We start from the raw sequence: 23864 nt of genomic DNA on the forward strand, positions 1-23864 counted from the left end.
CGGATCATTATATGGTTTATAAGCGTACAAAAGCATTTTGGTGAAAGATTTTCAGAAAAAAAGTTATTCGTGATGGAATTCAAGCGTGATAGTGTGATTTCTTTATATTTGGCTGGAAAAACCACAAGTGGCTATTGTTAGAGCACTCCGACATTTTAATGTGAATAAATATTTTGTGTATCCTACCATCTCTCGTTACCGTGATACTGGTAGCGTAGCCCGACGTTAAGAAAGTGGACGGAAGAAAACAGCAACATCAGCAGAAATGGTTCGAAAAGTAAAGAAGCGACTTGATCGAAACCCGCATCGCTGTGGCCGAAAATGGCTCGTGAGCTGAACATATCGCAATCTTCCATTCGTCAAATATTGACAAATGAGCACGTGGTAAAACAATTGAAATTCCAAAAAGTGCAAGAACTTACACCGCATCAGAAAGAAAATAGACTCAAAAGAGCTAATGAGTTGCTTCGCTTGGCCGAAAGTGGTGAGCTGCCGAATTTGGTTTTCTCCGATGAGAAAACATTCGTTGTCCAGCAGTTTGTAAACAAACAAAATGATCGTGTTTACTTGCCAAAGAAGTCAGCTGAAAATGTGCACCTTCGGTTGGCCACTAGAACTCAAGCACCGGCCATGGTGATGATGTGGGCCGCCAAAACAGCCGATGTTCGCTCTCCGCTCGTATTAATCGACCGTGACATCAGAATAAATGCCGAATATTATCGCGAAATTATTCTGGAGGGTGTATTAAGCATGCAAAAATTTTGGCCGCAGACCTTGGACATTCCTACAGGACTCCATCACTCTCAGCACGCGTCACCCAAGAATGGTTACAAAATGAGGTTCCTCGCTTCATTTCCAGCTCACAATGGCCACCAAAATCTCCGGATACCAATCCGTTGGATTATTGTGTCTGGAGTATTTTGGAAAGCAGGGATGGCACTAAAAAATACCGAAGTGTCGATCACCTCAAGCAAGCGCTTCGCCGGGAATGGGCCAAAATACCGCAACATTCGGACAGAGGGTGACGGTTTCATTGTCCGTGTGAAGGCCAAATTTCGTGCCAAAGGTGACCAATTCGAACAAATCTAAACTTATTCTAACATTTGATACTATCTCCGACATTTTTGCTTTCATTCAATAAAAGTGAAAAAAAATTTAAAAATTATGGCAGTTTTTTATGTCACCCTGTATATTCTCTTAGTAAAAAACCATTGTTATTTATTTTTTTTAATAATTGTTTTATTTTTGTTATTTATTAACTAAATTAATTAACATTTTCTTAATAAAGTTTTATTGATTTGTTTTCCTAAAAATTAATAACTAAAATTATTATATTACAATAGAATATTACACAATTCATTTTTCATATTGGGCTTTGCGTGTTTTTTTTTTTTTTTTTGTTCTCTAAAATCTATAAATTCCGAAAAGAGTCACTTAAAACTAGGGGAGAAAGAAACAAATGGAAAAGAGGGGAAATTAAAATAATTTCCTGGAAATTTTTTTCTGATTTTTTCTTATTTTTTCGATTTCAAATATTTACACACTTTTTTTAATTTTCTATTTTCAATTTAAGGAAACATTTACAGTTTTTTAAACTTTAATAAAAGTTTTATGATTTTTGGGGGAAGGAAATGGGGTTGTTTTTGTTTTTCCTAAATATGTACAATTTTCATTGGGGGGAGGGGTAGTGCCCCATGGTTTTTGTGCCCTAATTTGTGGCAGAAATGTTTTTTTTTATAAAAATTGTTTTGCCAATGCGAAGGTTTTTTGTTTTGTTTTTAATTTGTTGTTGGTTATTGTCCAATGGTTATTCGAGTCGCTTCTAGATGGCGCTTCATATTGCTTGTATTTGGTTTCCTATACCAAGTGGCATGAATTTTTCAAATTCACCACTCGTTGTGTTAACGCGGGGCCCTCTAACAAATGCGTGTTCATTTCTTTTGGCGTTGACGACAAAATGGCCACCCAGCAGCATTTTTTCCAGTTCAACTCAGTTGCTTTTCATTTCTAACGATAAATAGCCTATAATTCCACTATTAAGATAGTTTGATGATGACGGATCTAGTGCCACCAGGCCCTTTGATGGGCATGGGCAGCATGCATACCAGCTGCGGCCGCCGCTGCTGCATGCTGATAGGCAGCACCATTGGCCAGCACCAAATGATGAGCTGCTGCGGCGTTTTGCATTTGGGCTGCCACACAATCCTGAGGCAATTTCGTGCCATCACTTAGGCAAGGTTTGCCATTACGTACCAGCACTGGTACCGCAACACGACGTGGCGAAGGCAAAGCAGATGGATGATGCGGATGTCCATGTAGGGCAGGATGTTGATCGTACACACCCTTTTCACTTTGGGCCCGTTTGGTCTTGTAGCGATGATTTTGGAACCAAATTTTCACCTGTGTCGGTGTCAGCCGTATGAGACTGGCTAAATGTTCTCGCTCGGGAGCCGAGAGATATCGTTGCTGGCGAAAACGTCTTTCCAATTCAAAGGTCTGGGCCTTGGTGAAGAGGACACGACGTTTGCGTTTTTTGCCGGGCATGCCATCGGCACCGGACCCTGTATTGCTGCCATCCTGATCATTTTCATCATCGATTTCTTCTTCAATGCCATCTTCAATGAGGCTGTCATCGTGTGGATTGGATGAGTTGCCACCGGCGCTGTTGTCATTGGAATTCTTCAGACCATGGCCATTGGCTGCATGTTGGAGATGATGAAGATTGGAGCTATCGCCACCACCCACAGACAAGGCATCACTGTCGGCTGAGCGGCTGTAGGTTTTGTAATCACCCGATAGGGCGGGTGATGTTTGGCAATTTGAACCAATATAGGTGTAGGAGACTTCTGAATTGACGGGTGAAGTGCTGTCCGGACTGGCGGGTTGTTGGACACCTGGAAGGAGACAAGAAGAAGGAGAGGAAAGTTAGTAAATTATTATAAAAGAAAAGGGAAGAAGTAGTAAAAAATGAAATTAGGGAGACTAATTCCAGATTCATTTCAGTTATAAAGACTTTTGTAAATGGCGCCCAACGTGGGATTTTGATGTGGTTCCTGCAACGAAGAAAAGTCCATGGTACAAAAATTTGAAGGTGGACAATCACTTCGTACTCAATGGTTCTTAAAACTGGAAACAATTGCGAATGGCGCCCAACGTGAGTTTGTTATAATGCCTCAGTATAAAAAGTAAGACATTTATGATGGTTTAAAACGTCTGTTACAAAACTGAGGAGTTTTTTTAAGGAATATTTTTTCAAACCACGAATAATTGACAAATGGCGCCCAATGTGGGGCCGCTTCTTAATGGAGGAACATTTTTAGTTGGAAATTTAAAAAAATGCTAACAATGAGAAGACATTTTTAAAAAAAACCTTAACTCAATTCAAATCAATTAACTCAATTCAAATCAATTGCAAATGGCGCCCAACATGGAATATTTCAGATTTAACTTATTATTAATAATTGTCAAGTGGCGCCCAACGTGGGGTTCTCATATTGCACTACCAGACAATAGTTCTTTTCTAAGATTCTAAAAAAATCTCTAGTAAGAGGTAAGGGGCATCCTCATCACCCACCGTAATTGGCCCAATTAATAACAATTTTTTATGTTTAGAAACCTTATGAAAATTAATTTAAGAAAGTGTCAGAGAGAGCGATCGCTCTTCCATATAAAAGGACAAATCATTCGAGAGAAGGCCAGTCATGAAAATATGTTTTCTTTTAAATTTTTTTGTTTTTAGGGGAAATTTGAATTCAAACATCCCTAGATCCAGACATCAAGGGAATTCTGTTTTAATTCCGTAATAAAATTATTCTAACAAAAGGACATTTGAGTCTTTTCTCCACCGTTGTTGTTTTTTTTTTATTTGAATGACAATGTCGCACAAAACCAATATTACAAACCGGAAGGATGGTCCATTAGATCACACCTCTATTTGAGGTTTTCCATTGTTGGGATGTCAGTTTTTGGCTTTTGATTTCTAACGAACAACAACAACAGCAGAAACATCAAACAGAAACAAGAGTACAGCCAGCCAGCCAGTCAGTCATGCAGGCGGTAACCCAGTGAGATAGTGATAGTACGCCTGAACAGGGGAAATTGATGTAAATAACCCACCCTTGGCAGTGGCAATGAAGGTCAGCCTTTAGCCGAGCGGAGGAAGTAACAATTGTTGTTTTATGGCATCACAGAGAACTGGGATTTGAAACAATTGGCTCTTTTGTGTATCGGAACACCCGTAGAGTTATTGAATTGTGTTTATGAATGAACGGCAAGCGAACCAGGTAGTTTGTAGTTCCTGTTAAAATCGAATGAATGGCTAAGAGGAAGAGTTTGTTGTGTGGCAGTCATATATTATTATTAAATGTCTAAGGATTAATTGAGATTCGATTTTCTCTTCTCTCTGGGTCTCTGATTTCCCTGAGGTTGGTTTTCGGGGCTTTGTTGAACAAAGATTGATGGTGTGACTTTTGCCAGCGGTCGCAGAGATGGAGTGAGCGGGAATCAACCCTCGCATGTATGTATAAAATATCCCCCCGCTCTCTTTGATTTTATAACCGTGCTATTATCCTGTTAAAATTTGTTGTCTATGTAAATAACCATGAATTGAGGTTTTGTTTTTGTTGTTGTCGTTGCTGCATGGCATGTATGCGGCTAGGTCATGGGGTGTGTCTCTTGTATTTTATTGATCTTGGCAAAGATGTTTGTTATATTTGTACAAATTAGGCAGCAATTTTCCAGTTTATTTGTTCATCATTTGAGAGAATGATGGAGATTGGGAGAGGGATTCTTCTTGGCTTGTCACTAATTGTAAGTTAAAAAGTTATTTAAGGACATATTTCTCTCAATGGTAGCATTGTTATTAACCTAGTCACTCACTTGAGATGGGTGGCCCATACCCTTGTTGTCTTTACTTCTGTTTTTTTTTGGCAAAAAGGCAGATGTTTTTTTACCGAGTCCTGTTTGTAACGTTCGTTTTTTTTTTTTGGTTTTTGATAGTTAGTGTTTTGTTTATTATTTTCATAAAATAACCACCCCTTAATATGTTGTTTTTTGGGATTCACATTTGCCTGTCGTTGAAGTTTTTTTTTTTTTTTTGTTTTTAATCTTGACTAATAGTCCTTCCTGTATGGGTGCTTCACACTTAAGGATTATTTTGTTAGAGTTTTATATTAGTTGCCATACCATGAATGCTTATTTTTGGCACGCACTTCCTTTTTTCATTTTCTATGCCAGCTAACGAAGGATCTCAACAATATGGGAATTTGTACAGCTGTTTGAACGCGAATAACTGCAGTCAATGAAGCAAGTTATTAACCCCCCTCCCCCACTTCGAAGCAGTATGAATGAGTTTTGTTGTTATTAAGTTATTTATTAATTGGATAAAACAAAATTAGCGGGGTTTTTCGATTTTCGGTTGGCAGGGAAACGAGGAATTAATCATAAAAAATAAAACAATAGGGATATTGAATTTTAAAATACCAAGAATATTGGAGAAGAAAATTAACAAAATGTTGGACAAAAAATGCAAATATTTAAACTAAGGTATGGGAAATATTGGAGAAAAGTCATGCGGCGGCCTTTTTCATTTTGGCAACAGATCCTAGTTAAAAAAATTAACACAGTCAAGCAATCACATTAAAAACAAAAAAACTAACACTAAAAAAGAAAAAAATAAATGGCGCCCAACGTGGGGTTATTGTCCGAGGTTAATTTAAAAAGGAATTTGAAATTATCAATATTTCTCATCGATTAGTAGACATACTCTGGCAATTTTTTAAATTTGAGAAACGGCGCCCAAACAGGGAATTATATTCTTTGTTATTCAAGACTCACTTGTGTTTCAAAAAATTCTGATTATGGAAGATACACTAAAGTCCTAGATTTGGACACAGTTGGGAATTTTTTTTTTGATACAGTTGTGGCGCCCAATGGGAGCCTCACTATTGATGGAAGGAATAGGGAAATAATCCAAATATCACACATTAGTTAAGTTGTAAGAATAATTCGAATAATTGGAAAATGGCGCCCAACATGTGAAATTATCAATATCTCCCATCGATTAGTAGACATAATCTGGCAAATTCTTAAATTTGAGAAACGGCACCCGAACAGGGAATTTTAATTTTTGTTATTCGAGCCTCACATGCTATTGACAATCTTTCAAGAATTTCTGAATATGGGAGACACACTAAAGTGCTAGATTTGGACATAGTTGAGATCAAAGATAAGCTATGTTGATATATAGTGGTGGCGCCCAATGGGAGCCTCACTATTGATGGATGGAATAGGGAAATAATCCAAATATCACACATTAGTTAAGTTATAAGAATAATTCGAATAATTGGAAAATGGCGCCCAACAGCAGCGATAAGTTAGTCAGAAAACACTTCACTTTAGATTATTCAAAAATGTATAACCAGTTGGCAGTAATTTGTATTCCAACTCAGCTTAATTAAGTTAGTCGTTTCAAAAGAAAAAAAATGGCACCCAATGGGAGGCCGTAATGGATAGAGTAGGAAATACATAAATTTTCTTAAAAATATCACATGTGACTCAAATGCTTCTAAAAAGTTCGTTGATATTAAAAAGGCGCCCAACGCAAAAAAAATATTTATTAAAAATCTTGGAAAGCTTAAAAATTATTCTCGCAATTATTTTAAATTGGTTAGTTTTTGGATTTTAAGAAGAATAGACAATCTATGTGTCACTATCCTAAAATTCAAATTTATTAGAGTGCCAATGATTCTTTCAGGGCTAAGGACATCTAAAGATCACCAAAATGCATTTCTTTTACAAATGGCGCCCAACGCGAATATAGAACACCAAGATTTCTATTGGTAATCACAATATCACATTCACCAAAATTACTTTAAAATCTAATAATAACTGGCAAATGGCGCCCAACGTAATTACGAATCAAATTTCATAGCTAAAGAATCTCTGAGTAGAACACAAATTATCATTGGCTACTGGAATCTTAATTATTTTGAACCACAAAAAAGACTGAGAGCTCGTGCGAATCGCTTTAAAAAGACTCGACTCGCCAAAATTTTACAGAAAACGTGTAAAAAAAGATTTCCAAGTCGAACATTTTAACTTACCATACAATTCATTCTCCTTCATCCATGCGGCCCGACCCGTATGCGTCAACATGGTATGGGCCATATGATGATACGACGACATATCATCGTTGAAACCATTCGGAAAACCTTTGGGCAAATATTGTCCAGCAGCTGCCACAGCAGCGGCGGCATTATGATGACTAGCCAAAAGATGGGCAGCCGCCTGGGCTTGAGTAACGGCCGCTGCAGCGGCTGATGTTGCAACATCGCCGCCGTGATGGGCCAAAGGATTGTGCGTTTGGGCCGAAGCTATGTGAGCATTATGATGATGTTGATCTCCAAGCGATTCATTTGATGTTGTGGGCGGTAGAGTGGTACTGGCTGATGTCAGATGATTGCTATTGGCATCGGTAGAGGGCGGGACAGAAATATCATTGGCATGAGCGGCGGCCGCGGCGGCGGCGGCATGAGGATGTTGATGATGATGGACTAGACCATTTTTTAGTTCAGCTGATTGTTCTAGGTTTAATATGTCCGATATGTGGAAACCGGAAGATCTTTGCGATGAGGGTACCTTGGCATCAAAAAGGCTAGAAGAGAGAAAAAGAGAGACAAAATTAATTTCAGATTTAAAATAAATGCGTGATTGGTTTATTGTTCCATGACAAAATTGCTAGTTAGGGCCTGTTTATGGCCCAATTAGGGAAAAGTTAATGTTTTATATAGCTGAGAGAGGCAACAATGTACCTAGGCATGTAATTTAGGGAAATCCTGTTTTAAATACAGGTAAAACGAAACATTTGAAAATGATGCAATGGAAATTGACTTATAAGAGAGAAAGAGAGAGAGAGAGAGAGAGAGAGAGGATAGAATGGCTAGTTTAATTTTTAATTATTTCAAAAAATATATATTTTTGTTTTTATTTATTGTATTTTATCGCATTTCTGAGAGAGGAAGTATATAATTGGTTGTCTCCTTCTTTATTATTTTTAAATATTTTCCTGATTTTATTTCTCGTCTTAAATTTCTTCTTTGCACCTCCCTGAGGTTTTGAAAAAATCGTATTTTTTGTTTATTTCAAAATGTGTCAAAGATTATTTCATTTCACTTCCCAAATTCGCAGATTATTCACACATTTTTCCCGTCTTGCTCACGTCTTTGTATCGGAATAATATAATCCAGTCCTCGCGGCCAACCTAGTTGCTTTGAAATTGAGTCAATGTTAAAACCTCAAAGTTAAACTATTGCCAGTTAATCTTGAAGTAGAGGAAAATTGATTTTCCTTAATTTAATACCATCAACAATTAACGAAAAGCCCTGCTTAAGCCTTACTTTAATTTACAGCATAGGCACGCTTCAGTTTTCCCTCGTCTCGTCGCATCTACCTGTTTGCCCTGTCTGTCCGGTAATTTAGTAAAACCACAAAAGTGTTGTTAATACAAAACACATGTGATTGAGTAAAATTGGGTTTTCCGGTAAACGAAATTTCCCCCGACGACGACGACGAGGAAAAAACCGAAATGATTTTCGCAATTTATTGAAAATTCCCACGCCCCGGACAGGCCACCTACTTAGCTGCAAACACGCAGCACAAATTTAACACCTCAAATGATGATGATCAACTTGGCAGCTTGGTATTTACCTTTTGCCTAGACACACAGGATCAATATCCTGTGGCACACAACGGCGAGAGAAAGAGAGCTAGTTAGACAGGAAATTCCTCTTGTTGCTGCAAGGAATCCCCCGTGTCTGCCAGCACAGACTTTATGTCGTCGTTGTCGTCCTGGACATTTTGCTGTGAACGTCTGGTCAACACATGTTTGAAATTAAAGAAATTTTCTTATGGTTTTTCCTAGCTCACCTGGGGGATTTTTTTGGCTGGCAAATGAAAATTCCATCAATGTTTTTTATGTAACTGTTTATAAGCTGGAAAAATATTTAATCCCAATTTTTGATTGGTAATTCCCCTGCTGTAGAGAGGGGAATTCTATCGCTGTGGGTTTATCATAACACAGTGTGGAAATTACGTGAACATTTTCCTCACATGATTTAAACAATTCGCAGGATTTTCGTGGCCGACGTTGTGTGTGAGGGTAATGGGGGAACTATCAAGAGGACTCGTGAGAGGGATCTAATTAAAGTTGTAGGCAAGGTAATGTGATTAGGAACCTTCCACTTGGTCGCATAGAATGGGGATTTTGTACCTCAATTTGTCTTGGCTAAGATAGCGGGACAAAACTGATTCGATTGGTAACTTTTAATTGTTTCCAATAACAATTTTGTGATCCGCCTTCCGGATTAATTTAGCAAGACAGAATTGTTTTATTTCGTGTTCTTTTAATAAAATAAATATCTGGCAAAGGGCGCCCAACGGGGAGTTCAAAGTGAGGAAAATTGTTCAATTGGTAAGCATATATCATATATGTTTCAAAAAATAAAAATAATGATTTTGTGCAATTGGCGCCCAATGTGGGGTCCTAAATTTGTGTCTGGTTGATAGCTGTATTTGACGTAATTTGGTTTGAAGGGAATACAAGGAAACAGACAAGGATTACAAAGCAGATTGGAAAGCTGCACCTAGAAACATGTCAAATTTTAGTTGGCGCCCAATATGGGGTTCCAAAAGTATGTTCAATTGATTTTTGATTGATTGATTTTTGATTTATTGATTTTTCTGGCATAGTGTAGAATGGAAAACAATCAGTACTATGTATTTACGATTGGAAAGTAAATTAACATATCGGTTTCTAAAAATAATGATGCATTTTAATGGCGCCCAAAAGAGGGGGGGGGGGGCACTTTAGCAGGCAGACAACAATTCTAAACTATTATTATTAAGACATTGACATGAACGATAAACTTTGGAACATTTGAAAAATTATTGGTAAAAAATATTAAAATCTTCCATAATTGACAAGTGGCGCCCAACGTGGGGTAAAATAATGTTTTAAGGGGCTTTCATAAATAAATTCAATTTTTATCCATTTTATGAAGATTAGCATTTTCCAATGTGATTTAAGATATTTTTTGGGATATTTTACATATTTTATGGCCATTGGTGTGGGAAATTTCAGGGGATAAACCATAGACTAGAGACAATCAGGTAGGATGGTGTTGCAATATAATTATGGATTGATTGAGTTTGAACAGAATTCCGATTTATAATTGATATATATCAATTTTGAGGTAAGTCTAATAAAAACGTTAATCTAGCGCAAATTTTTGGAATGTAAACCAGAAAGGAACATAGATAAAATATGATTTGTGGAAATTATGGGAAATTGAGAAGTTTGAGGAGATTCGTGTGGAAACATATCAGTCGGAGTGTCCCAGGCTCGAATTGCCTAAAGTTCAGTTGTAAAATAATTACAAAAATGTTTGGATTTTTAAATTTTCTGCAAAAATTTGTAGTTATAAATTTTTTATGAAAAATATTGACGTATCTGTAACGTACGCGTAAACTTAACGTATCTCGTATTTTATAAATACATAACCACGAAAGCCATTTAAATAAATTTCCCCATATGATTTATGGGTGTTAGGGGAAATTTTTGATTTTATGGCCTTTGGTGTGGGAAAATATCACAGGACTTGTCTGGGGATAAACCACAGTTTACAATAAGCCGAAGGTTAGCAGGTATATTTTTCCTGATATGAATATTAATTTATTATTTTTTATAAAAACAAAAATGAAACGTGATTTTTATTTAATTATAAAAAATACGTTTCAGTAACAGGACCGCAAAGTACATATTACGTAAATGTAAAGTGAAGGTAACATATATTTTTAAATTATATAGCTATACATATTATTTGGTCATAGCTATATTAATTCGAAAATTATAAAAATTCAGAATTTTCGAAATCCAAAAAATTATATCTCCTTTTGGATTTCCCCCTAATGTAGAAATCCCCATTTAGTCCATCAATTTGTATGAGCTATGTACATTCTAAGCTCTCTTTGCAGGTATGTCTCACTTTTAAGGAGTATAGACTCCTTTATAAATATAACACCAAATACAGGATAAACCCTTTGCTAGACTTCAATTTATATCCAACCCCATCTTTAGACTTGAAAACTATATAATTCTCAATTTTGGCGTCCTCCATCTGGGACCCTCCCCATAACGCCAAACTGAGTTTTCATAATATCCCCAATTTCAAACCCAGTTCAATTGGAGATATAACTTCATATCTGAACCCAAACTTTGAATAGCGATTTTCGAGTCTTTTTTTAATTGAAAAGCATTTTCAAATCCTTACCCTGGTAGAGCGTTACGCAAAGCCGCCGGATAGAAAGCCGCTGGCAGCAGGGCATGACCCCATGGCGGCAGCAACATTGGCGACCAGGGCAAAAACGGTGCCGCCGCCACAGCAGCAGCTGCCGCCGAGGGTACCATCAAACTGCTCATGTTGTGCAACGAAGGAAATCCACTGAAACCCGTCGCTCCTGTGGGTATTCTCAGATGATCCTGTTGACCCAATGTGGCACTATTTGTGGGAACGGTTGTGGTGCTCGTTGTTTTGACCGGTTCACGTTTGATGTCGTTGGCGGTGCGCGTTGTGGGTGTAGAGGTGCGTGGTGGAGGCGAGGGTGAACGTGATCGTGATCGGGCCTGACGTTGCCGGGGTGTGGCCGGTGAACACACCGATATATCTGAATCCTTGTGTGGCGAGGCCGCAGGCGAATTACTTTTCTGGCTGTCAGGCGGCGATGTGGATTCACAGGATTTGCGTCGCGTAGGCGAACAACGACCCGCTGAGGGTGAGGGGGAACGTTTCCTTTTTTCAGCCACTTTGAAGCCGGTATTTGAACGTTTAACAGAAAAAGTTATGTCTTCAACAATTTTAAATAATTTGCACTTTTTTGGGATTATCCTTGTTTGTAATATAAATATCCTTTTTCAAAAATGAATATCCTTGTTAATTTGGGGTTTTCTATTTTTCTTTACACTTGTCAATTTATTTTGTTAAAATTTCCTTAATTTTTTTATAAAATTCCCCGTTTGTTTAAATTTCTGTGATGGGTGTTTTGGAGGATTGTTTGGGTTTTTTTTTGTTTTTGCTGTTACACTTTAGTGGGTACTTTCAAACGGATACGTTTTTAAGGACGCGTCTTTATGATGATGCTGATGCTTACAATTTGAAGTGTCATCGACAACTAACTTGTAAACAAGAACTCAACATAATTCCAACCAAATTTCAGCAGTTCGTTGCCGGTGGTTGGCTGAAAATTCCGTGTGTTGACATAGAATTTCCCAACTACCACCACCAGTGCCATCATCATCTTTTGGGCAGAGCAGTCGAGCAACATGCCAATATGACGGCCAAGTCTACAACGGTGAAAAACCCAAACAAATCCACTTTCACCTCTGGCCAACAAACGAAAAACCCATTCAACATCTATAAAATCCCATGGGCTGGTGTATGAGTATGAGAGTGTGTGTGTGTGTGCGCGCGAGCTAAGTGGGCTCTCATATCCTTTTAAGCCGTAAGCACCACTCTCTCTCTCACTTGGTTGTATGGCGGCGACAGTTAGAACGACTGCAGACATCATTAACTTACATGCCCACTTACCCACACACACTCACACATATTTACTCTTCTTCTCAGTGTACAGAGAAGAACCCTTGAGGCCCTCATCAACACCAATTGCCGTCGAGCAGGCATATCCTTGTTTTTGTAAAAAACCCAACAAGTGAGAGCAGTGGCAACGAGAAAAACCCCTAAACGGTTTGTCTCTTTTCCTCTCACAATGGAAATTCTTTGCAATGGCGCGCACACTCTCCAAACAAAATCTGTGCATGAGTAGAGGACACTTGAAAGATGAGAGCTAGAGAACATTCTCATCATTTGAGTAGAGTAGAGTAGAGTAGAGGGAGAGTTATTGTGGCCGTTTAAAAAAAGGGAAATCCTTGTTAGTGCCTCTTCTTATGAGCTGTTACTTCCTTTCTTAATGTATGGCATTGCTGTTGTTGTTGTATTCCTTTTTATAACACATTCATTCATCTACTGGTGTCTCCACAAAAAGCCAGCCAGCCATCCAACCAACCAAACGAACGTAAGCATTCGTAAAACTTGTACGTGTCGTGTCTGGTCGTAGTTTATGTGATTGGGTTATGCTCACCCTGTTTTTTTGTATTTATAGCTGCTGCTGCTGTTGTTGTTCTCCTTCTTCGTCTGTTCTCGCTCTCGATTTGAAGCATTTTTCACTTGTATGTTAAGTACTCGGGCTTTTCAATGCACTCGTAGCAGAGTTGTTGTCCTTATTTCGGTTTTGTTCTGTTTGTGTGTGTTTCTAGGACCCTCCTTTCACATAATGGAGGACCCCATTCTCTTAGCATGTTTTAGTTTGTTTTTTTTTTCTGTTTTGTTATGGTTTTTAATACAGCACGCTTGACCTCTCATCCATTTGAAATATCTACATACTTTGTGCTGTCATCATCATTCTCATCATCAGCAGTTTCTTCTTCTCGGGGAGCTTTGCTGGCTCGTTTTTGTTCCTGTGGTGTTTTATGATTGTATGTATATGGGCCTGCAGATTACGTTTTTTCATTTAGATTGGCTGGCATACCCCACACAGGGTTAATATGGCAGTACGCTGGCCCGACTGTTTTATGTTCTGCCATCCGTTTTATGCCATTATTAAATAGGATTTATATGCAATTTAGTTGAACAGCGAAACAGTGGCTCAAAAATATGTTATTTAAAAATTGTTTTTTTTTATTAAATGATAAAAATTTGGCAAGAATCTAGATAATTCTTACCTTATTGTGTTATGGTGCTTTTTAAGAACAAGGATTTTGTATTGATTTAAAGGGTAATATATTGCAAATAGGTAAATGTTGCTAGAACCTTTCAAATACCTTTAATCGAACGATCGTTTTATGCTAGCTGAAACAAATTTGTAATCACGTAAACCATTGCCAATAAACCCATATCGCTCATTCACTCAAAGGGTAAGGCATCTAAAAAAATGGAGCTTAGAGAAAAATGCATTTTGAGTTATCGAAAGGAGTCACCAGATATTGTTCCTGAAATCTTGCACATACATCAAGCATGGTTTGAAGTATGTAAGACCTTCATTATGTCAATTTACAAGTAAAAATGCTGTAACTCCTTGAGCTCTTCAGATATCAGAAAACGTAAAAAGCAGCCATTTTGAAGAAATTGAAAAACTTCAAACAATTCCGAAAACCGTTTTAACGAAAACTGATTTTTTTGAGTTATCACACTCTTTGAGAATACTATTGATGTATCATTCCAAAATACAGGGTGAGATAAAAAAAACTGCAACAAAGTCAAACTCCATAATTTTTGCTTTTTTAATTTTTATTGAATGAAAGCAAAAAATGTTGGAAATAGCATCAATTTTTAGAATAAGTTGCGATTTGTTCGAATTGGTCACCTTTGGCACGAATTATGGCCTTCAAACGGCCAATGAATCCGTCACACTTTGCCCAAATGTTGATCTGCGGTATTTTGGCCCATTTCCCGGCGAAGCGCTTGCTTGAGGTTATCGACACTTTGGTATAACATCAACGTTGATGCTTAAAACATCAAAATTATTTAACTGGGATGTATCCATACATGGGGATTGTGTGTTTTTTACACATATCTTGAAATTTATTTTGGTTTCTATTTCTGGAATACATTGTCTAGCTTGGCTTGGCCTTTTGTTCGATTATTGCATTGAAGATTTTTCTAACTGAAAAATGACCTTTACAATTAAAAAAACCCCACTAAGAAATAAACTAAACCAGGTTTAGATACCTAAAAACACGTTAAAATGTTAAATTTTGTATGACGAGTGGCGAGTATGTATGACATGTATCCTTAAATGGGGGCTATACCGAAAGTGGAACCTACATTCATATTTCTTTTTGCACGATGTTTAGCTCCCTTCTACAAACTTCAAATATCTGGAATTGGAATGTACTTACACATTTGAGGTTATAGGAAACGTAGACTGTATGATACCCTACACCACTATGCAGATTTAGTAGAGATAATCGTGACGATTACGAAACTTTTTGAATGCGTACTATGGCTTTCGAGAAGATATAATATAGATTCAGAGATGTGGGAGGCATATCCAATGCTGAATCGATTTCCATTAAATTTGACGGAGACATTTATTCCTTTCGCATCAAAAAATATTGCTATAGAGTGCATGGAATGACTTAGGGAAAAATTTTATTAAAAAAATATATATAGGAACAGAATATCGTATTTGCTTCCAAGGATAAATAAATGCGAACTATATATATATTTATACCCTACACCACAAGGTGGTCAGGGTATTATGTCTTTGTGCATTTGTTTGTAACAGGCAAAAGGAAACGAGATAGACCCAAAGTTCCTTTTGATGATCTGTCCGTCTGTCCATGTATTTTTGTAAACAAAATACAGTTCGCATTTATTGTCCTTCCCAGATGAAATTTTGCATAAATCATTTGTTTGGCCCAAGGACGAACCCTATTGAAATTGGAGAAAATCGGTCAAAATTTAGATATAGCTCCCATATATATCTTCGTCCGATTTGTCTTTTATTGTGCACCAAACGTCTAATATTTGTCCAAATAGGATGGAATTTGGCACTTACGACCGAATTGAGTCTAGAAGCTAGTATGTCAAATTTGGTGAAGATCGGTTCAGATATAGCTATAGCTATATATATACTCTCCATCCGATTCAACCGATTCAGTCCTTTGAACTTTAAATTATAATCATAGCGTGTATGAACTTTTAATTGTTATGCGGAGCTCTACTAAATTAGCAAAGTGGTGTGGTTATCATAAAGTCGGCCCCGCCCAACTTTAAGACTTTCCCTACTTTTTTTTTTTTTTGTTTTTGCAAAAATACGTGGGCATACGGACTTGAATGAATCGACCCAACATGTGATTGTTTGGAGATTAGACAAAAGGAACTATGGATCTATTTAATTTACTTCCTGTACCACAGTATGGCATAGGGTATAATAAAAAATGTAAATTCTAGCTCAATTCGTTCAAAAGGTAGAGTGACAGGCGGTCGAATATCTTAAAATTTCATGTTGGAACGCAAGCAATTTTTCGACGCAAAGAATCTAGCGAAAATTGTTTAAGTTAATGTTAAGAGAAGGACCAGAGGAACGAGACATGACAAAAGAAGGAAATTAACCACTTCAACTAAAGAGCTGGATAAGGATCTCATCGCACCCATCAAAGTTCATAAGTAAGATCGATCGTCGTAGGTCCCATAAAGTACAGGGTGAGATGAAAAAACTGCAACCAACTTCAGAATGCTTTCATTTCTAAGCCTCTCGTCCGACAGCTGTTAAAATTATTCCAGTGACAGATCGTTATATTGTTTACAAGCGTACAAAAACATTTGGTGAGAATTTTCCAGAAAAAAAGTTATTCGTGATATAATTCAAGCGTGATAGTGTGATTTCTTCATATTTGGCTGGAAAGCCACAAGTGGCTATCGTTAGAGCATCCCAGCACTTAAATGTGAATAAATCTTTTGTGTCTCGTACCATCGCTCGTTACCGTGATACTGCTAGCGTAGCCCGACGTCAAGGAAGAAGCAACGTCAGCAGAAATGGTACGAAAAATAAAGAAACGATTTGATCGAAACCCGCGTTGCAGTGACCGAAAAATGGCTCGTGAGCTAAACAAATCGCAATATTCCATTCGGCAAATATTGAAAAAAATGAGCTCGGGGTAAAGCCATTGAAATTCCCAAAAGTGCAAGAACTTACACCGCAACAGAAAGAAAATAGACTCAAAATAGCTAAAGAGTTGCTTCGCTTGGCCGAAAGTGGTGAACTGCCGAATTTGGTTTTCTCCGATGAGAAAACATTCATTGTCCTGCAGTTTGTAAACAAAAAAAAAAAAAATGATAGTGTTTACTTTCCAAAGAGGTCAGCTGAAAACGTCCACCTTCGGTTGGCCACCAGAACTCAAGCACCGGCCATGGTGATGGCGTGGGCCGTCATAACAGCCGTTGGTCGCTCTCCACTCGTATTAATCGACCGTGGCATCAGAATAAATTCGGAATATTATCGAAAATATTTAGGAAGATGTGTTAAAGCCTTGGTCACGCAAACATTTTGGCTGCAGACCTTGAACATTCCCACAGGACTCAGCATCATCGCAGTCAGCACGCGCCACCCAAGAATGGTTTCAAAATGAGGTTCCTCGCTTCATTTCCAGTGCACAATGGCCACCAAAATCTACGGATACCAATCCGTTGGACTATTGTGTCTGGAGTATTTCGGAAAGCAAGGTTGGCACTAAAAATTACCAAAGTGTCGATCATCTCAAGCAAGCGCTTCGCCGGGAATGGGCCAAAATACGGCAGAGTAACATTCGGGCAGTGTGTGACGGTTTCATTGGCCGTTTAAAGGCCATAATTCGTGTCAAAGGTGACCAATTCGAACAAATCTAAACTTATTCTAAAATTTGTTGCTATTTCCGACATTTTTGGCTTACATTCAATAAAATTTAAAAAAAATATAAAAATTATGGCGTTTGACTTTGTTGCATTTTTTTTAATCTCATCCTGTATATTGGCCTACGTTTTAGCATAGCACCCAAATAACACCACACCGAAATATAAGGTATTTCCAGGATTTTCACGACATTATTCACCGGAATTGTGTCAAATTTCGTATTTGAAGTTCGCAATGGGCCTATTATTCTACTACTATAATATACTTATCCCGCACCACGCCTTCGTATAGCCCTCATATAAAGGTTTTTATTTGAGAAGTATTTTTCGGCGGATTTTTTTTAATTTTTCAAATTCCTTTCAAATGTTTGAGGGTGTTTGGCCCGACCTTTGTAATTACTTTCTTTTCACATTTTCATAGATCGAGAAGTCAGACCCATAAATATCAGGAACTAACAATATTGGAAGCATTGTTGCCATGCAGGGTTGCGATTAAAAAATCATTTTGCAAAATCACACTATAAGTTTGTGTTATGTTTATAGATGTCACAAAAGAAAATTAATGCAAACGAAAAACGCCATTTCTATGTGAGTTTTTTCAAATTTTGATTTTTATACCCTACACCACATAGTAGTAAGGGTATTATGTCTTTGTACATTTGTTTGTAACATGGAGAAGGAAGCAAGATAGACCCATAGTTACTTTTGAGGATCTCCATAGAATCACTTTCTGAGTTGATTTATGCATGTCCGTCCGTCTGTCCATGTATATTTTTAAACAAAGTACAGTTCGCATTTATTGCCCTATCCAGATGAAATTTTGCACAAATCATTTGTTTGGCCCAAGGACGTACCCTATTGAAATTGGAGATAATCGGTAAAAATTTAGATATAGCTCCCATATATATCTTCGTCCGATTTGTTTTTTATTGTGCACCAAACGTGTAATATCAGTCCGAATTGTATGGAATTTTGCACGTACGATCAGATTGGACCTGATAATAAGTATGCCACATTTGATCGAAATCGGTTCAGATATAGCTATAGCTCCCATATATATTGTTCATCCGATTTGTTATTTTTGTCCTACGCAGCCGTAATATGCACCCTGTAACAACAATATTTGGGGAAATATATCAAATACACCTCCGAAATACATTTGCTACATTTTATCGAGATCGGTTCAGATTTGAATATAGCTCCCATATATAACTTCGTCCAATTTACCTTTGATTGTGCACCAAACGTCTAATATTTGTCCAAATGGTATGGAATTTGGCACAAGCGACCGAATTGAGTCTAGAAGCTAGTATGCCAAATGTGGTAAAGATCGGTTCAGATATAGCTATAGCTCCCATATATATTGTTCATCCGATTTTTTGTATTTTTTTTTTACCCACAGCCGTAATATGCACTCCGTAACAACGATATTCAGGCAAATATATCAAATGCAGCTCAGAAATATCTTTGCCAAATTTTACCGAGATCGGTTCAGATTTGGATATAGCTCCCATATATATCTTTATTAGATTTCAAATTAATTTTTGCACCAAATGAGCAATACAAACCCGAATTTAAAAGATACAAATGCTTCGACATATTTAGTCCTTTGAATTTTAAATTATAATTATAATCATTGCGTGTATGATTGAATTCTCCGATAAAAACTTTTAATTGTTATGTGGATCTCTACTATTAATTATCTACTACTAATTAGCAAAGTGGTGTAGGGTATCAAAAAGTCGGCTCCGCCCGACTTTAGGACTTTCTTTACTGGTTTGCTTTAATTTAATAAAATTTAAAAAAATGTAAAAAATATGGCGTTTGACTTTGTTGCATTTTAGCATAGCACCCATATAACACCACATCGAGATATTAGGTATTTCCAGGATTTTCACGATATTATTCACCGGAATTGCATCAATCAATGGGCCTATTAAAAATATATACTTATCCAGCCCCACGTCTTCGTATAGCCCCCATATAAATGTTTTTATTTCGGCCCGACCGAACTTAGCTGCTTTTTACTTGTTTTCTTTATAATTACTTTCTTTTCACATTTTCATAGATCGATAAGTGAGACCCAGGAACTAACAAAATTGGAAAAATTGTTGCTTTGCAGGGTTGCGATTAAAAAATTATTTTGCAAAATCATACTCTAAGTTTGTGACAGGTATGAGGCTTTGGAAATAGAAATGCTAGAGGTATGTTGATATATGTCACAAAAGAAAATGAATGCAAACGAAAATCGCCATTTCTATATGTGTTTTTTCAAATTTTGATTTTTATTCAAATAAACTCAAATTTAAAATTCTAGAAACACACATAGAATTTTTTCGTTCACAAACCTTTTTTCGACATTTATAAACAGCCCCTAAATTTTACTCTATGCCATTAATGGACCAAATAATTCTCAAATCGTGGAAACATTTATTTATTATTTTTTTTTTTTTGACGTATGGACAATGCAATTGGAAGTTAACGTCCCTTGCATCTACTAAATCCGGTATACTGTAAATATACTATTATGAAAGATCTCGGCATGCTTGAAATAAGCTCATTCCGCTGTTTTCAGTTTGCTTAGGGCATGTTATTTAATAACCATGATCGGTTACATTTCTTTCTGTTGTAACTAATTTCTTGAGGTGAGAATAAGAAACATTCGAAGAACTTTTGAACTTTGGGTGTGAACAATTAAAACTAACAGGAAAAAATAAAGATTTCCTCCTAAATCTGCTAACTCATCATTGGGTGGCACGGGTCATTGCTTCCTATAAAAATATTCTTACATCTTAAATTCTCATTTCCTAAAAATTCTACACAAAATTGTCTTTCTTAACTTTCCCAAAAAATAATTTATTTTTCTTAAATTTGTTCTTATTAAAAGACAAGAAAATTAGCGTCGTCATTCTCATTACCTATTTCACTGTGTCATATTTTCCAACTCATGGGGGTTTCTATATTATAACCTCTCTCACACATGCACACACATTCGAACTCATGGTATTGAACGCCAAAGAGGAAATTCTTTCATATAACAGCAATACTTCCGTTTAATATTAAAACGGAAAAATGTCGGCAATGAAAGAGAATGGAATAAAATGAAATCAAATCAAATAAACGCTGATACCGTGTAATGTGATTAAGGTTTTTTTGTTCATTGAATTGAATTGAAACGATGGAGAGGGTAGTACAGACGATACAATTTATGAACGATTAGCTTAATGTTAAACATTTTTATGTATCTATTTTACAGGGCCGGAAGAAAGAGTTTAAATTTAGCCCAGGGGAAAGTCTCCTCAAACCTTCGACTTGGCCAGGAAATCTGTGAATTTACCTTGCCACGCACATCGCAGGAATGCGAAGTGATTGGGATTTTTACAGACTTGTTAGAGGAATTCCCTTGGCCAATACGCTGCTGATGGCCAACATGTGTGGCACACATGTGCTCAACTCAAAAAACGATGACCTGCTACCATGCTCACAGCGCGCGCTCTCTCTCTCCCTCTGGGAAAAACCTCTAAATTTTGCCAAAATATACCAAAAAAATTCCCGGCTAAAGAAACCATTGGTAATCAAGGATTTTTGCTAAGTGCAAAATCTTGGATTTTGCTAAATTGATTTAGAGAAAATCCAATGCTTTGATTGTTAATTCTCCAATTACCAAAGTAATGTGTTTAAGGAGTTTAGAGAGGGCTCTCCATACTTGCCTACTTCAGTTGTGAGAGTGTGAAAAACTTGTTATGTTATTCTCAATGTAAGCTGGACTTGAGAGGATTATGATAAAGAAATGCTATTGTGGAATTAGGAGATTTTTGTTATTTTTTTATTTGTTTAGTTAATTAATTTACATTTCTTTAAATACATAAATTTAATTTGTAGTTCCAAACTTAAAATATTTGAATTTATTTTAATGCAAACTTTTTTAATGGTATTTAAATAGGAAATTTTACTCTAAAGTCCTTCTATAGACATCTCTTGAAATATTATGCTACAATGTTTTGGATTCTGAGAAATGAAAATTTTATTATGTCCTTATCAGCCTTGATTGCCTTTGTATTTTGACTCAAAAAACCTTTAGACAATTAGAGTATGCATACAAAATGTGCAATTTCCGCACCCTGTATATGCCTGAAAGTCATGTATCCCAACATTACCAAATTGAGGACTAATTCTCAATATTTGTTTATTTCGGTACAAATGTACCAATAACGATTTTGTACATTATATTTATACCCTCCACCATACTATGGAGGGTATATTAAGTTTGTCATTCCGTTTTTTTGTCCTCGAAATACTCATGTCAGACCTGGACATATGGATGTGGTGTCAGAAATATGTACTAGAATTGTTCGAAAAGTATTGCAGAGTACTATACTTGGTATTCAATGAAGGGATAGGATAAGATTTTGAAATTTAATATTTACATTCCTAATGGTATCTGTGTTTAAGATGTGGAAGTGGTTTTTGTTGTAGGTTTGTGAAAAAGAGGTGGTTTCGGAAATAAGTACTATAATTGTACAAAAAATACTGAATGACACTATATTTGGTATTGGGTGAAGGGATGGAGCTGAATTTCTGAAATTTGATATTGAGGTCTCTGTTGGTATATAGAGATGTGTATTTGTACTATAATTGTACGAAAAGTACGAGTTGTTGAGAGAAGGGTCTGGTTTTGGATTTGCGTAATATAATTGTACTAAATTTGGTAACGGGCGAAATTTAAAGTTGAATTTCTGAAATTTGATATTGAGGTCACTGTAGGTACTAAATGCTACTATATTTGGAATTCTGTGACCTGGAATCCCAAAATTTGACATTAAGGTCAATATTTGTAACTCAGGTTGAGGTATGGGGACTGTTTTGAATTATGTGAAGAGATAGAGCTGACATTCTAAAATTTTCAATGGTTTTACTAATACGAGTATTCTCCTCGGTAAATTTGAAAATGGACGATTTTAAAGAATTTCTATTGCAAAAGCTACACATTTCCCCATTATTCTTTCCAAAAATAGAAGAACTTGAATACTACAGGGTGAGATAAAAAACTGCAACAATCTCAAATGCCATAATTTAATTTTTTTTTAAATTTTATTGAATGAAAGCAAAAAATTCGGAAATAGCATCAAATTTTACAATAAGTTTACATTTGTTCGAATTGGTCACCTCCGGCACGAATTATGGCCTTCAAACGGCCAATGAAACCATCACAGGCTGCCCGAATTTTGCTCTGCAGTATTTTGGCCCGTTACCGGCGAAGCGCTTTCTTGAGGCGATCGACATTTTGGTATTTCTTAGTGCCAAACTTGATTTCAAAAAAACTCCAGACACAATAGTCCAACGGATTGGTATCCGGAGATTTTGATGGCCATTATGCGCTGGAAATGAAGCGAGGAACCACATTTTGTAATCATTCTTGGGTGGTGCGAGCTGAGTGCGATGGTGCCTAGTCCTGTTGGAATGTCCAAGGTCTGCGGCCAACTTTTTGCGTGCCCAAGGCTTTAATACACCCTCCAGAACATTTTCGCGATAATATTCAGCATTTATTCTGATGCCACGGTCGATTAATATGAGCGGAGCGACCATCGGCTGTTATGGCAGACCACACCATCACCATGGCCGGCGCTTAACGTCTGGTGGCCAACCGAAGGTGCACATTTTCAGCTGACCTCTTTGGTAATTAAACACGATCATTTTGTTTTTTTACAAACGGCTGGACAACGAATGTTTTCTCATCGGAGAAAACCAAATTCGGCAGTTCACCACTTTCGGCGAAGCGCAACAACTCCATAGCTCTTTTGAGTTTATTTTCTTCCAGTTGCGGTGTAAGTTCTTGCACTTTGCAATGGCTTTACCCCGAGCTGATTTTTCAATAATTGCCGAATGGAATATTGCGATATGTTCGGCCTACGAGCTATTTTTCGGCCACTGCGACCCGGGTTTCCATCAAGTTGACTTTTTTACTTTTCAAACCATTTCTGTTGATGTTGCTGTTTTCTTCCGTCCACTTCCTTGACGTCGGGCTACGCTGCCAGTATCACGGTAACGAGCGATGGTACGAGACACAAAAGTTTTATGCACATTTAAATGCTGGAGTGCTCTAACGATAGCCACTTGTGGCTTTCCAGCCAAATATAAAGAAATCACACTATCACGCTTGAATTCCATCACGAATTACTTTTTTTTGTGAGTACTTTAAAATTTAAACACCTGTCGGGCGAGTGGCTTAAAAATTGCAGTTTTCCATCTCACCCTGTATTCTAATTTACACACAAATTTTCAGACCAATAGCTCTATACGGACGGCTTAACTACTCAACTACTTTTTGTTGCTCTTAAGCTGTGCTATCCAAACACCCGGTAA

At 37.0% G+C, this 23864-nt stretch overlaps 1 protein-coding gene across 1 annotated transcript in view; it reads right to left on the minus strand.

Annotated features, from left to right (window-relative positions):
- Positions 1-1782: 1782 nt before the first annotated feature.
- Positions 1783-23864, minus strand: part of LOC101901100 (homeobox protein vnd) — a 69107-nt gene continuing 47025 nt past the window's right edge. The window contains exons 2-3 of the mRNA XM_011296270.3: positions 7104-7654; positions 1783-2894 (exon numbers count right to left, since the gene is read on the minus strand). Of these exons, the coding sequence (XP_011294572.1) occupies positions 2062-2894; positions 7104-7654 (1384 nt within the window). The 3' untranslated portion in view covers positions 1783-2061. The remainder of the gene's footprint in view (positions 2895-7103; positions 7655-23864) is intronic.

Source organism: Musca domestica, unplaced genomic scaffold (assembly GCF_030504385.1).
Source record: "Musca domestica strain aabys unplaced genomic scaffold, Musca_domestica.polishedcontigs.V.1.1 13, whole genome shotgun sequence".
Classification (NCBI taxonomy): domain Eukaryota; kingdom Metazoa; phylum Arthropoda; class Insecta; order Diptera; family Muscidae; genus Musca; species Musca domestica.